Source organism: Halichoerus grypus, chromosome 4 (assembly GCF_964656455.1).
Source record: "Halichoerus grypus chromosome 4, mHalGry1.hap1.1, whole genome shotgun sequence".
NCBI classification, from domain to species: domain Eukaryota; kingdom Metazoa; phylum Chordata; class Mammalia; order Carnivora; family Phocidae; genus Halichoerus; species Halichoerus grypus.
Window position 1 is genome coordinate 193,172,100 of NC_135715.1, and position 12,675 is coordinate 193,184,774.

The 12,675-nt window shown below is 56.3% G+C and overlaps 1 protein-coding gene across 3 annotated transcripts in view; it reads right to left on the bottom strand.

The window, feature by feature from the left end:
• Positions 1–90: 90 nt before the first annotated feature.
• Positions 91–12,675, bottom strand: part of HDLBP (high density lipoprotein binding protein) — a 75,055-nt gene continuing 62,470 nt past the window's right edge. For all 3 annotated transcript variants that reach the window (XM_078071601.1, XM_078071603.1, XM_078071602.1), the window contains exons 18-28: positions 11,485–11,706; positions 11,178–11,396; positions 10,361–10,499; positions 8,702–8,856; positions 7,696–7,800; positions 7,395–7,529; positions 6,229–6,372; positions 3,546–3,731; positions 2,938–3,054; positions 2,621–2,749; positions 91–2,489 (exon numbers count right to left, since the gene is read on the bottom strand). In XM_078071601.1, coding sequence (XP_077927727.1) covers positions 2,403–2,489; positions 2,621–2,749; positions 2,938–3,054; positions 3,546–3,731; positions 6,229–6,372; positions 7,395–7,529; positions 7,696–7,800; positions 8,702–8,856; positions 10,361–10,499; positions 11,178–11,396; positions 11,485–11,706 — 1,638 coding nt within the window. In that variant the 3' untranslated portion in view covers positions 91–2,402. The remainder of the gene's footprint in view (positions 2,490–2,620; positions 2,750–2,937; positions 3,055–3,545; positions 3,732–6,228; positions 6,373–7,394; positions 7,530–7,695; positions 7,801–8,701; positions 8,857–10,360; positions 10,500–11,177; positions 11,397–11,484; positions 11,707–12,675) is intronic.

Sequence of the window (12,675 nt, forward strand, 5' to 3'; positions counted from 1 at the left end):
AGTTACCCCTCAAGAGCATGTTGAAGCACCCTGGTTCCACGGGACCAAAAAAGACATGCCGCATGACGAAATGAGTTCTAGCACACCGTATCCGGTTTTGGGTTTTATTTTAGAATTTATAAAATTCCAGTGTCATCCATATTCATAAGCCTTTACACATGTTTGCATATAATCTCCAGATTCCAAAATTAAGGCCAAGGGACGGATCATAGCTATGGAAACACATGATACGGAAGACATTCAACAAAGGAAATGGACACGCACACCCCACCCTGCCCAGGGCTGTCCCAGCAGCGGGGTGGCTGCAGGAGACCAGGCCTGGGCAGGGTCACCAAGCAATCTTTAGTAACAACCACCAAAAACAGAGCACACAAGATCCCAAATACAGTTTAGGGAAGGGAGGGAGGGGTTTGCATCTACAACATTTAGCAATAAATGCAAATGTGCAAAAAACCTGTTGTGAAAATTTAAAATTTACCTCTAGGGAAGGGCAGGGGTGGGGGTGGCGGAAGGAAGCTGTAGAAAAGACGAAGGGAAGAGGGGTTGGGGTAGACGTTGTGGGGTCGGTCGGAAGGGCAGGCGGAGGGAACAAGATGGCCAACAGGAAAGGCTCCAAGCCTCATGCAGGTGGAGAGGAGGTGCCCTTTCCCAATCAGGCTCCCCAGGAGATGGAGGGGGTGCTCCTGGAGAAAGGCCAGGCAGCGCCGCCCCTCCTCCCTCTGTCTCCTCACCGGGCCTGCTCTGGGGTCACCCAGCCTGCCCGCTGAAGTGTGCGTTCTCCCCTACCCCGGTCTATCGCTCCTAGAGACGGGCACACTGCAGGCTGCCGCAGTGGACGGGAGCTTGCGAAGGCAGCTCAAGGTACACTTGTCAAGCGATTCTCAGTCTACTCAGAATCTCAGAGTCGGAAGGTCACCAAGCTTCAGTTAATGGGGCTCGAGGGTGAAGGATGGGGGCGCAGGGGTGCGCAGGCCGTGTGTGGGACACGTGTCGGACACGTGTCTGGCCCCTAGGAACTCCAGTATCTCGGGGTGGAACAACATGACAAGGCCCAGTCACTTCTGTGGGGGCAGAGGCAGGGACGGGGAGGCTAGACAGCAAGCAAAGGGCCCGTCCTTGTTCCCACACGACACGCACACGGGCACCTCCGCACTGCCCGGGGCCCCCTTTCCTCTCCAGAGCAGACCTTCAACAATCGGGGGGGGGTGCGGCACTTTGTCTCGCCAAGGCCTGGGGTCCAACACCCAGTTACCCACCACGCACCTGAGACAGAGCAGACCCTCCCTTACCAGCAGCTGGTCCTCTGGTCCAGGCCAACCGACCACCTCTCTCCACCCCAGGACTATGAAGCCTGCCTCTCCAAGCCAACTCCCGGAGCCTGCACACAGAACAGCTGGGCATGTGTGAGAGGACAGCCTGGGTGAGCCCCAGCGCTGCAGCAAACATGCCACCACCAGAAACCTCTGAAGAGCGCTGGGGGTGGCACTCCCCTAAGCATGGGACCACGCCACGCTGGCTCTGAGGTAGAAAGGAGGCGACTCAACACCTGGCCACATGTGGGGGTGGGCACGAGGGAGGACTGGATGGTCTACCCCGCTGCTCTGCGGGCCTCCCCTCTCCGTCCCCACATTTCTCAGGCCACACCAGGCCACCACGCCAGCCACAGTGGACCCAGATGGAGACTTGCAGCCTTGCCCTCAGGCTTCGCTCACCAGACGTGGGGTCTCCAGCGCTGTGTGGTGCAGGGGTGGAGACACTTGGTGCTTTCAGACCCCAACGTGTGTAAAGCCAAGACCGCCTGAGAACCTGGGTCACCCTTCTGCCTTTCTGGTCCCCTCTGGCTCCACCGCGGCTCTCCTTTGGGTCCGGGCGCTCCCAGTGTGCACACTGGGTCTTCCTCCCCACCCTGTGGTCTGGGCTAAGTGGGCTTTTTGGCAGCTGGAAGAAGGTGGATTGCATTCGACAAGGAGGGTCTGGACGGCAGGCAGAGGGAGGAAAGGAGGTGGGAAAGGAAGAGGGCAAACGTTTTGGCTTTTATAAAGTCAAGGAAATTTATTTCCTGAGGTCATGACACAGGAAGTAGACTCAGCCACAGCTGTGCAGCTCTCATAGTGGAGGCCAGAGCCTTACTGACATGCTGGATGAGCCAGGACGCTTATAGGGAAATGTCCAATTACCTCTGTTAGTGTTCACAACAGTGGAGAGCCGTCCCAGAGCAAAGGTGTCAGGGAGCAGATCCTGAGCGCACGCGGGCTGCTGGCACGCCCGGCTTCACTGCGAGACCTCGGGGAGGGGGAGGCGTCAACAATTTATGGAGGGTCCAGCTGCTGGGTCAGATTGAAACAAACCATGTGTGGTGGGGTTTGGGGCAGCAGGCTGGAGAGGTTTCTGCTTTTTGATCATTATCGTTTGGGGCCCCATGGGAGGGTCTTGGGGGCCACCTGAGCCCCAAAGCTGGGAAATTCTTCAGAGCTGCTCATATCAGGGGCCTGTAGGGGGAAAGAGTGCACAGCTTTAGTAAGGAGCTCCCACCTGAGCAGCTTCCCAAATGGAGAGGTCAGTGCCGCTCGCAGGTGCTCCCCCCTCCCAGGGCACATGGAGGGCCAGAACAGCATCTGACCTTCTCGCTGCTGTTCGCGGTCCAGGGAGCGTCCCGGACCACAAAGCCCTTGGATGGCGCTTTGGACTCCTCGTGGGCTGGCGGCTTCATGTACAGCTGCAGGGCCTCACTGTCGACCACGTCAGCCAGCTGTGGGCACAGGCAGGGGGGAGGGGGGGGTCGGTCTGCAGCAGGCATGCACAACGACCAGGCTCGCTCAGGGGAGACCCTGCACCCGGCATGCCCCTGGGAGCAAATGCACATGGCCTTGCTGTCAGCCCCGGCCAGTCAGAGGCGGGGTGTCCCGGGTATAGACCTGCTGCCCAACCACAACTCACGTATTCCTCCTCTAGGTTGAGGATGTGGTCGATAGCTTCTTCCACATTCTCTGGGAGCCCCGTCACGGTGACGCAGTTGGGGTCTGGGGCTCCACTCTGCGGGAAGCGAATGTCCACCTGGAAGGAGCACGCACAGCAGCTGGAGGTGGCTGGAAGCCCTCCACCTGGGGTCTCTGAACCAGAGGCTCATGGTTAGGCATGGCTGGGAATGGTGGATTTCTAGTGAAGTTTTCCCAAGTTAACCTTGTTTTCAGGAGGCAAAGGTCCTATACGTCAGAGCTAAGCATAACATGACAGATCCAGAAGCCGCTGGTGCACTGTGCGGGATCCCCTCCTGCGGCCGGTGCAGGACACCGTCCAATGCTATCAACAGCACGCGGCTGTGCCCTCCGCACTGCCTCACCAACTCAGGGACAGGCACCCGAGCGCCAGAGGTCTCCCTTCCAGACCCTATGTGAGGTCGGCAGCTGAGGCAGGAAGACCTGAGGCCCTCCACTAGCCCGTGTGGGAGGAAGTACCCCCGCCAGAGCAGGAAGCATGTGCCCCATCGCACCCACCGTGCCTCCAGAACTTAATGACACCCCTCCACGGCTGGGCTGGGGACCCACCTTGAATTCATCCATTATTTTGCGGATGGCTTTGCCACGGGCACCAATGATGCGGGCGTGAACACGGTGGTCCAGTGGGACATCCTCAGAAACCATCTGTTCAAGTTCACCCACAATTTTCAATATGGCGTCCCGGGCAGCTTCTGTATTCTTTTCATACCCTGTGATGGTAATTTGGTCCTGGGGCTGAGAAAGGAAAAACTGGTCAGAAGAGGGGACGCCCCTAGAAATTCCAGGCTGGGAGCCCCAACCCAGCAGACAAGATCTGTGAGACGACAAGAGGCAGCACTGGCTTAGTGAGGTAGGCCTCACCTTGAGGGTAAACACTGACCCGCTCAAAACCAAAAAAAGCTAGAAAAGAACGTCAGGTGCTGATTTAACACAGGTCAACAACGCCTACTAGCTCCTGCCCACTCCCCTCCCACCCCTACCCCCGCCAAAAAGACACGTACGGGAAAAGAAAGGGCACCTGCACACAAAGACAGCTGAAGGAGGGGGCACAGTGTTGGTGACCCCGGGCCCTGCATCTGGAGGTGTCTTACTGGAGACAGACCGACCTGGAGAGAAGGTTCCAGACACCATGGCCAGCACTCCACAGCCACAGTGCGCCCCAGCCCAGGGCCTCCCTCCCACATGCACACGGACAGGCGAGGGCACCACATTTGTAGAGCGTGGGCAGCGCAGAGACACGACTCAGGGCACAAGGAACACGTGAACACAAAATCACACCCACACGCCACGTTCTTTAAGACGAGAGAACGTACTACACCTAAACAAGAGCAACAGAACAAAGGACCAGAGAGCAGAAACACTTGGAAACAAAGCAGAAGAGCACAGGCTTCGAGACCTGCCCAGGACAGAGGCCACAAAGACCGCAGGAGACCACAGAGCAGCAGCTAGTCCCCTGATGCCCAGCACCTGCCACCCGCTGACGGGCGCCTCGCCAAACACCAAGACCAGAACATTCCGCCAGCGGAAGCATAACCCTCACAGGAAAAGGCTGCGTATGAAGAAAATATGGCCACCCAACCCTCTTCGGCTCGTGAAATATTAACCACAGTGGTCTGAACCCCAAATGACAACTAAAAATGTGGTATTCACATAGAAAAGTTGAAGGAAATAAACATAGTGAAGCTGAGGAGTTTAAAAACTGAATTCTCAGAATTAAAGATATTAAAAATTATGGGCACCTGGGTGGTTCAGGTCATGATCTCAGGGTCCTGGGATCGAGCCCCACATCCAGCTCCCTGCTCAGTGGGGAGTCTGCTTCTCCCTCTCCCTGCTCCTGGGCTCTCACTCACACTCTCTCCCCCTCTCAAATAAATAAAATCTTAAAAAAAAATAAAGTTAAAAAAATAAATAAAAACATCAAAAATTAGAGGGGCACCTGGCTGGCTCAATTGGAAGAGCAGTTGACTTCTGACCTCAGGATAATGAGTTTAAGCCCCACATTAGGCATACAGCTTAAAAACAAACAAACAAAACCCCACAAAGAATAAAAAAGAACAGCAGTATAAACGTGTCTGTTAGAAATGCAGAGGCAGACAGAAGGACGCACTTGGGGAAGGTAGGACCAGGCAGGAGGCAGACAGGAGAGGTGGGGGCTGTGGGGTGAGCCCCGACAGGCCTGCCTGCCTTTCTGAACTCAGGTAACTGCGGCTCACAGACTTGGGCCGGGGAGAGAAAGAAGGTACAGACAGACGGCCTGCCACAGTGCATGGATGCAGGTTGAAAGGCCAGAGTCTGGGGCACCTGGGTGGCTCAGTTGGTTGAGCGACTGCCTTAGGCTCAGGTCATGATCCTGGAGTCCCGGGATCGAGTCCTGCATCGGGCTCCCTGCTCGGCAGGGAGTCTGCTTCTCCCTCTGACCCTCCCCCCTCTCATGTGCTCGCTCGCTCTCATTCTCTCTCTCAAATAAATAAAATCTTTTTTTTTTTAAAGATTTTTTTTTTTTTATTTGAGACAGAGAGAGAGAGAGAGAGAGAGAGAGAGCATGAGCACGGGGAGAGGGAGTGGGAGAGGGAGAAGCAGGCTCCCTGCTGAGCCAAGAGCCCGATGCGGGGCTCCATCCCAGGACCCTGGGACCATGACCTGAGCTGAAGGCAGACGCCTAACCGACTGAGCCACCCAGGCGCCCCAAAATAAAATCTTTAAGACAAAAGAAAGGCCAGAGTCTGTAGAGGCGTGTTGGGATTTGCTGGCCACCAGATTCCGAGCAGACCATTTCTGCGTGCTCTGCACACCACTGCAGCAGACGCAGAGGCTGGGCTGCCGCTGTGCGTAAGACTGTGCTGGAAGGGGCCCCTATGGCAGCCAAGAGGACAGGCAGGGGAGTGATGGGCGGGGGAGGGTGCTCCCTGAAGGACTGCACCTGTGGGGACAACTGTGTGGGAGGGACCCAGCTGGAGCCCCAGCTTGCCTGCCAAGATGACCAGGTGGGCAGGGGAAAAGTGCCCCAGGTCCACGCAGCGATGCAGGCTGACACGGACCGAGACAGGGCCCAAAGCCCAAGCCAAAACTCGATCCTCAGAGACCTGCCACTCTGCACTCTGTCCTCTCTCCACCCACCTGGGCACATTCTAAGCTTGCCCGCTCACTGCTCCCAGGTCAGGATGAGGTTACAAGAGTCCATCTGCCCCAAAATGCTCCGGCAATGGAGTCTGACCCAAGCAGTCATTCTTACCTGGCTCCCATCGTCCTTATCTGGAAACTGAATGTTCACATCATGTTCCAAGCGGATTTGTGTAATCACTGCCCCCTTCCTCCCAATAATTTTGGGATGGTATTTGGGGTCCACAGTGACGCTCAGCTTAAAGCTCCTTAAAGCCTACAGATAAGACAAGGGTGGAAGAGTTCAAACCCGACCTTCATCATCACATGCAACCACGTGCCTCACCCCCCTTTCTGTCCTGGACCCCAAAGGTATCCCCAGTGACAAAAATTGGACACTGATTTCCTGCTAGCCTCTGTTGTCACCCCGCCCCAGCAGCTCAAGGACCAGCCTGTAAGCAAGAGCACAGACCCTTCAGAAAGGACTACTCGGGCGCCGACAAGGCTGGCGTGGCAAGTGGTGAGCTCTGAGCTCAACTTTCTAATTGGTTTAACAGGGATCTGATGAGTAAGTATAAAAATGTTCGGGGGGGGGGGGTGTCTTTCAAGGCTGGGGTAGAAAAGCAGGCCTGAAGGAAAAGCGGGCCAGCCAGCCTGAGACATCCACGGCCAGAGGCTGAGACCGTTGGAACCACACTCAGGTGTGTGAGGTGTGTGGGCCGTATCCCCAACACGACTCCAGGAAATCCTCCTCAGCAGGAAGCCCGTGACCCACATCATCTGTAACAGGGCTTCTGGAGGGGACAGCACCCGGCCACACCGTTCACCTCAGGAAACCCACCAACACCAGCTCTCCAGAGGGCACGTGGGTCTTGAATCCTCCTCAAAGCAGGAAAACCGAGCAGTGAGAAGGTCCACGTGGGCCCGCGGACACCCACCCTGGACCACACCATTCTCGTTTGGGGGTCTTTTGCAGCAACGGCTCCCAAGCCTCTCCAACCTGACCTTTCCCGTGTGGCTGGAGGCACCACACGTGGCACGTTTACTTTGAAAAAAAGTGCTAACTAACAGGGAATCTAACTTTGCTGCAGTCGTATGGAAGAGAAAAGTGCCCTGCTCCTAACACTGCATCTGAAGAGAGGCCACTGGGCACAAAGCACAGCAGGGTCGGCCGGGTCCTCCTCCAGTCACCCAGCTGAACTGGCTGCAGCGCGGCCAGGGTGCTGGTGACGCTCTGGCAAGACGAAGGCCGAGGACCGCAGCTCTGGAGGATGCCCCCGCGGCCCAGCGGACACCCACCCGGTCCTCCTGCTCAGCTTGCAGCTCCTTCACGCGCTCCAGCAAGCCCGCCTTGGCCCGGCCCAAGTTCACGGCAAGGCCCGTGATGGCGATGACGTCGGACTGCAGTTCCGGCGCCGGCACGTGGATGTTCACCTACACGGAGACAGGAATGGACCTGATGGAGATGGGTCCTGGACGAAGACACAGGGGCGGCCGGCTGCTGCACGGCTAAGAGCAGGAAAACGCACACTGCCAAGGGGCCCTCAGGAGGGCTCCCACCCAACACTGGCTCCAGGGAAAAGACTGCAAATCACGGTACCTCAAACTCATCCATCATCTTCCGGATCCCGCTCCCCTTCTGCCCAATGATGTACCGGTGAAGGTCAAAGGGCACCTCCACTTCGATGGTGACAGGAACCAGCGCCTGCAGGGAAGACGGTCAGGGGCAGGCCTGAGAGCTAGCAGGGAGCAGAGTGACCCTGTGAGAATTAGAGGGAGCTTCCTGGAACCTTCCGTGCTGTTCCGTCTAAACTGAGACCAGCACCCAGGCTTTTAACTCAAAAGAAGACACAAAAAAAGAACATGGAATCAAGGGGCACCTAGGTGGTGGTCGGTTAAGCGTCTGACTCCTGATTTCGGCTCAGGTCATGATCTCAGGGGTCCTGGGATCAAGCCCTGCATTGGGCTCCACACTTGGGGAGTCTGCTTGGGATTCTCTCTCTCCCTCTGCCCCTCTCCCCACTTGCTTGCTTGCTTGTGCATGCACTCTCTCTCTTAAACAAAACAAAACAAAACAAAACAAAACATGGAATCCATTTTTTTAAGATTAATGCCAACAGGGCAAACTTTCAGACAGTCAACCGCAAGCTTACACTCTTAAATGTGACAGGCCACTTACAGTAACAAAACGAAACAGAACAAACCGAATCCAGGAAAAAAACCAGAACAATCTGAGGCTTACAGAGGGGGACCAGTGGGGCTCAGACGCAGAAGCTGGCCCTGCCTCCCGGCCTCACTGATGTCAAGGACAGACTGTGGCCAAGCCCACGTGGGTCTCAGAGATGACAGCAGCACTTAAAACAGTGCCCAACAGGTAGGTGGCACTCAGTTAAGTATTCACAGCACAAAGGACTCATCCTTAGAAGTCCGAGATAGATTTGGTTCACTATGTGACAGAAAAGGAAACCGAGGCTGGAGACCACATGCCCCCTGCTGTCACTGAAACCCGTCAGTTCCGTGCCCGCCAGCAGCCCCCAGGTGCTGGGCTCTGCGCCCCGGGCCGGTGAGACCAGCGCCACCGGCAGTCAGCGTCAGGCCGCACCCACCTCGAGGGCTTCCTTGGCGGCCTCACACTTTTCTTTCCGGCCAGAGATGATGATGATGTCACACCTCCTGGGGGAGCCAGGGTCGGCCTCTTTGGCGTCCCTCCCGTCTCCGGCATCGTCCCCGTTCTCCTGGACTGACGGCTCTACACTGTGAACTGGGGAGACGAGAGGGGGGACAGCTCACATGCCGACTTTGCACCCTCCAGGCAAACACGTGTGAAGCACCCGCCACGTGCTGAGGGGGGGTGGGAAGACCCATACGCGCCTGGCTTCCTAGGAGGACATGAGTCACCTCAACTCAGGCAGAGCTGGTTACCTTGGAGGCTGGCGTGTGGGAGGCATGGGGTACGGCACCCACTGTGTTTGAGGGGCAAGGAGACTAGAGCCCAAGCCCTGGGGTTGGGACATGGCCGTGGGGAGGGGCCTACGACACAGGCTGGGAGGGAGGAGGGGAGAGGGCACCAGCTTCTTCTGCTAGGAAGCAAGCAAGCAAAACTCAAGGATGAAGGGACAGGACACTTGACACACACGCCGGCTGGTGGGGGACCAGGTGTGCACCCGAACACAAACGCAAGGCTCGTGGGGCAGGACAGAACGCAGCAGTCTGTACAACAGAAACAAGTGTGAACGAGCAACAGCGGGACGCCGGAGCAATCACAGTCCCGCACCCAACTGCGGGGAAGGTCGGCTCTGCAGACACTTTCCAAAGTGGCAAAATTTGAACACCGACTAAATTCGGTAACAGTACCATATACTGTTAGATCTTCTGATTCTGATGACGGATGTACCCCAGTTATCGCATATGATGTCAAAAAAAAAGTTCTCATTCTTAGAAAGGAGCCACTAAAGATAAGTTTGAAGAGTACACTCCAATGACTTAGAAAAAATGACCGTATGCATAAAAGAAGGGGGGGCAAAAGAAAACAAACTGAATTTGAATAACGAAGATAGAAAATGCATCTTTATCCTATGCAGTTTTCCTCCATATGTACTCAGAACAGCCCGTGCGCTCTCAGGGCAACAAGAGAGTCAGTGGCCGCGACCAGCTCTGTAGAGGACAGAGCACACGGAGTGGACACCATCGCCAACCGGACCAGACGCATCCACCGAGACCAGGCCACAAAGACGACACACTTGGCTGCAACCTGAGCGGGAGGCGGGTCTTGGGAAAGTCAGCTCTGAGACCCCTCGTTGTGCAGGTCACCTCCTGACTGCCTACCACCCGACTGTCCCCGAGGCACATGCAGAGCCAAGCGATAAGCAGGACGCTGGTGCGAGGGGCTGTGGTGGAAGGGCAGCCAGGGTGCCTGCCTCTCAAGGGGCAAGACCCGCCAAGTAGGGGTGCTGGGGGAGAGGCAGCTGCAGTGGACAGAGCAGAAGCAGCCCTAGCACACAGGTCACCTGGGACTTGTGAGAAGCCTCAAACCAAACTCAGGGTGGCAGCTGGGGCGGGTGCTTCCCTGCTTCAGAGGCCGCAGGTGCTCTGCCCTCCTTTGCCGCATCACCCGCTGCAAGCCGCCTGACGCTACAAGGGCACCCATCAGCCTGCAGCAACTGAGAGAGCCCACGTCCTAGGGAAGCTCCGGAACTCCCCAGGCAGGGCCCATTCACACACCTCCTGCTTCCCCACTCAGCACAGAGCTCACCGCTGGGACCCACCTGGGTTCTCCTCTCTGTCTGGGAACTTAATCTGAACATTATAGTCCCGAGTAATCTGCTGGATTCTGGAACCTTTGGGGCCCATGACAGATCGATGGAACTTCTGGGGTATGGCACATTCTATGGTCACCTGGGCTTCCTGGGGGGGTGGGGGGGTGCAGGGCACAGCAAGAAAGAAAAAAATAAAGGCAAAGGTTAACTGCTTAGGGTCAGTGCACATCCTCACCAGCCTCCATTCAGTCCTCCGCAGACACCTCAAGTGCTCCAAGTACAACAGGGTGGAGAGAGGAGGGGAGTGAGGCAGGAGCGAATGGGATGCCTCCTTCTGACACATTTCCCAGACACAAGAAGGTACTGATGACCCATCTACACAAAATGGCACCGAGGCTCGCTGCCGCCCAGAGCTGGAGTACAGCTATTTCTGTGCGTCCTGCACGGCTAGGTGCTGTCCCTGAAGGGTGGCTGCATGAGCCAGTGACAGCGAACGCTGGGGCTACGACTCCGTAAGGAGGCGCTGGGACTGATGCTCAGGGAAGTACTTCCCAGGCCGCGGCAGGGGAGTGCCAGGAGGGAAAACCCAACTGGTTTCCATTTGGATCCGCTCTGACAGGACCTCCCCTTTCGTCTCTTCTCTTCCCTTTGGAGAGAGGCTGGTTCCTTGCACAAACGGCATTTCACCACGTTTTAAAATGCTGCTGGTTAGGAGCAGTATTCCCTCCAACTGTCAGGATGAAGGCCAGAGGCTGAGAGCCCCTAGCCCCTCGCTTTGCCCCTGGCTGTTGGGGCCAAGAACCCTGCCACCCTCCCAGGCACCTACCAGGTCCTCAATGATCTCCTGAATGCGCTTCTTGGCCGCCTCCACACAGTCCTTGGCACCCTTGAGGGTGACCTTATCGCTCTGTGTGCCAGAGCGTGGGAAGCTAACCATCACCCCACCATACTCTTCAGCAATCTCCCGCAAGACCTGGCCTCTTCGGATGACAAAATGGCGGTGGTGCTTGGGATCCACCAGCATGCAGTCTTCCACCACGTTATCCTGAGGCATGGAGGGAGGGGGAAAAGTAAATGACCCTGCTGACCAAGCCTGACAGGACAACCAAGGTGCAGCTCCCACCGGGCCTTACCAGGTTCTGGATGAGGGCCTCCAGCTCCTTCTGAGCCTCCCTGACAGCGTCCTCCTTCCCTATGATGGTGATCAGGTCCTGATCCTTGTCCTCAGCCGTTGGGAATATGATGCGGGCTCCAGTGTTGTCACGCACCTTGCGGATTTTGCCACCCCCTTTGCCAATGAGGAACTTGTGGTATTCTGGCTTAGCGCGGATGTCAACGGTGAAACTCTTGGTTTGCTGTGGAAACCAATCCCAGATACACTGGCCTGGTGCTACCTGCCTGGTCCCCTGAGCAGGTAAATAAGAGGGCCTAGGGAACAAAGGCCTGCGGCTATCAAGCCTCAGCAAAACAAAGGGATGGACACCCAGACAGGAAGTACTTATGGCCCCCTCTGCCGTCCAGACACTGAGATGGCTCAGAGCATGTACATTCACAGCCCCAGTCCTGCCACTTACCGGCAGTGACCCAAACAAAGCCCTGCACGCCGCTCTCCACCTACAGAGGGGACTTAAGTGAGCATGGCCTCGGGTGCTACGGGAGTGGGGGTGCCCCTGCACAGCAGGTAAGAGCCCACGGTACTGCCAGCCCCACCCCCAGGCACAGCACTCCTGCTCCTCCCCAAGTCGAGCAGAGTGCTCCCTGTCCAGGCCTCCCTCTGCTCGGGCTACAGGGGAGCCCACACACCAACAGCAAGGCTCAATCTCAATCTCGGACAGACCCAAGCCAACCAAGGTCCTCATCTGACACCAAGAAGCCAGGCCCCAGCAAAGGCCCCGACATGATGACCTTGTTGAGGATGCCAGCTCATCTGGCAGATTCACCAGGAGAGCACATGCACCTTCAGGCTGACTCAGACCCACACAATGTCTTCTCCTCTCCTTCCCTGTATTCTGGAACCTGGCACATAAGCATGAAGAAACACAAAGGAAAAGAAGGTCTGCCAGCATGCTAAAAAGTAACAAGCAAATGGATTTTGTTATCTTTGAACTGCTGATTTCCCAAACACCCCTGAGAGAGTCTTCAGACACAGACACTGGAAAATAGCAACATCATTAAAAAGCTAACAAGCTAGGTGAGCCTAGCCCAGCAACACGACGAAGGACAGCATACCTAAACCAAGTGGGGCTCATCCCGGAAAAGCAAGGTTAAACTTTAAAAAAACAAACAAAAAACCCCCACAAAAACACTTAAAAAATCTAATACAT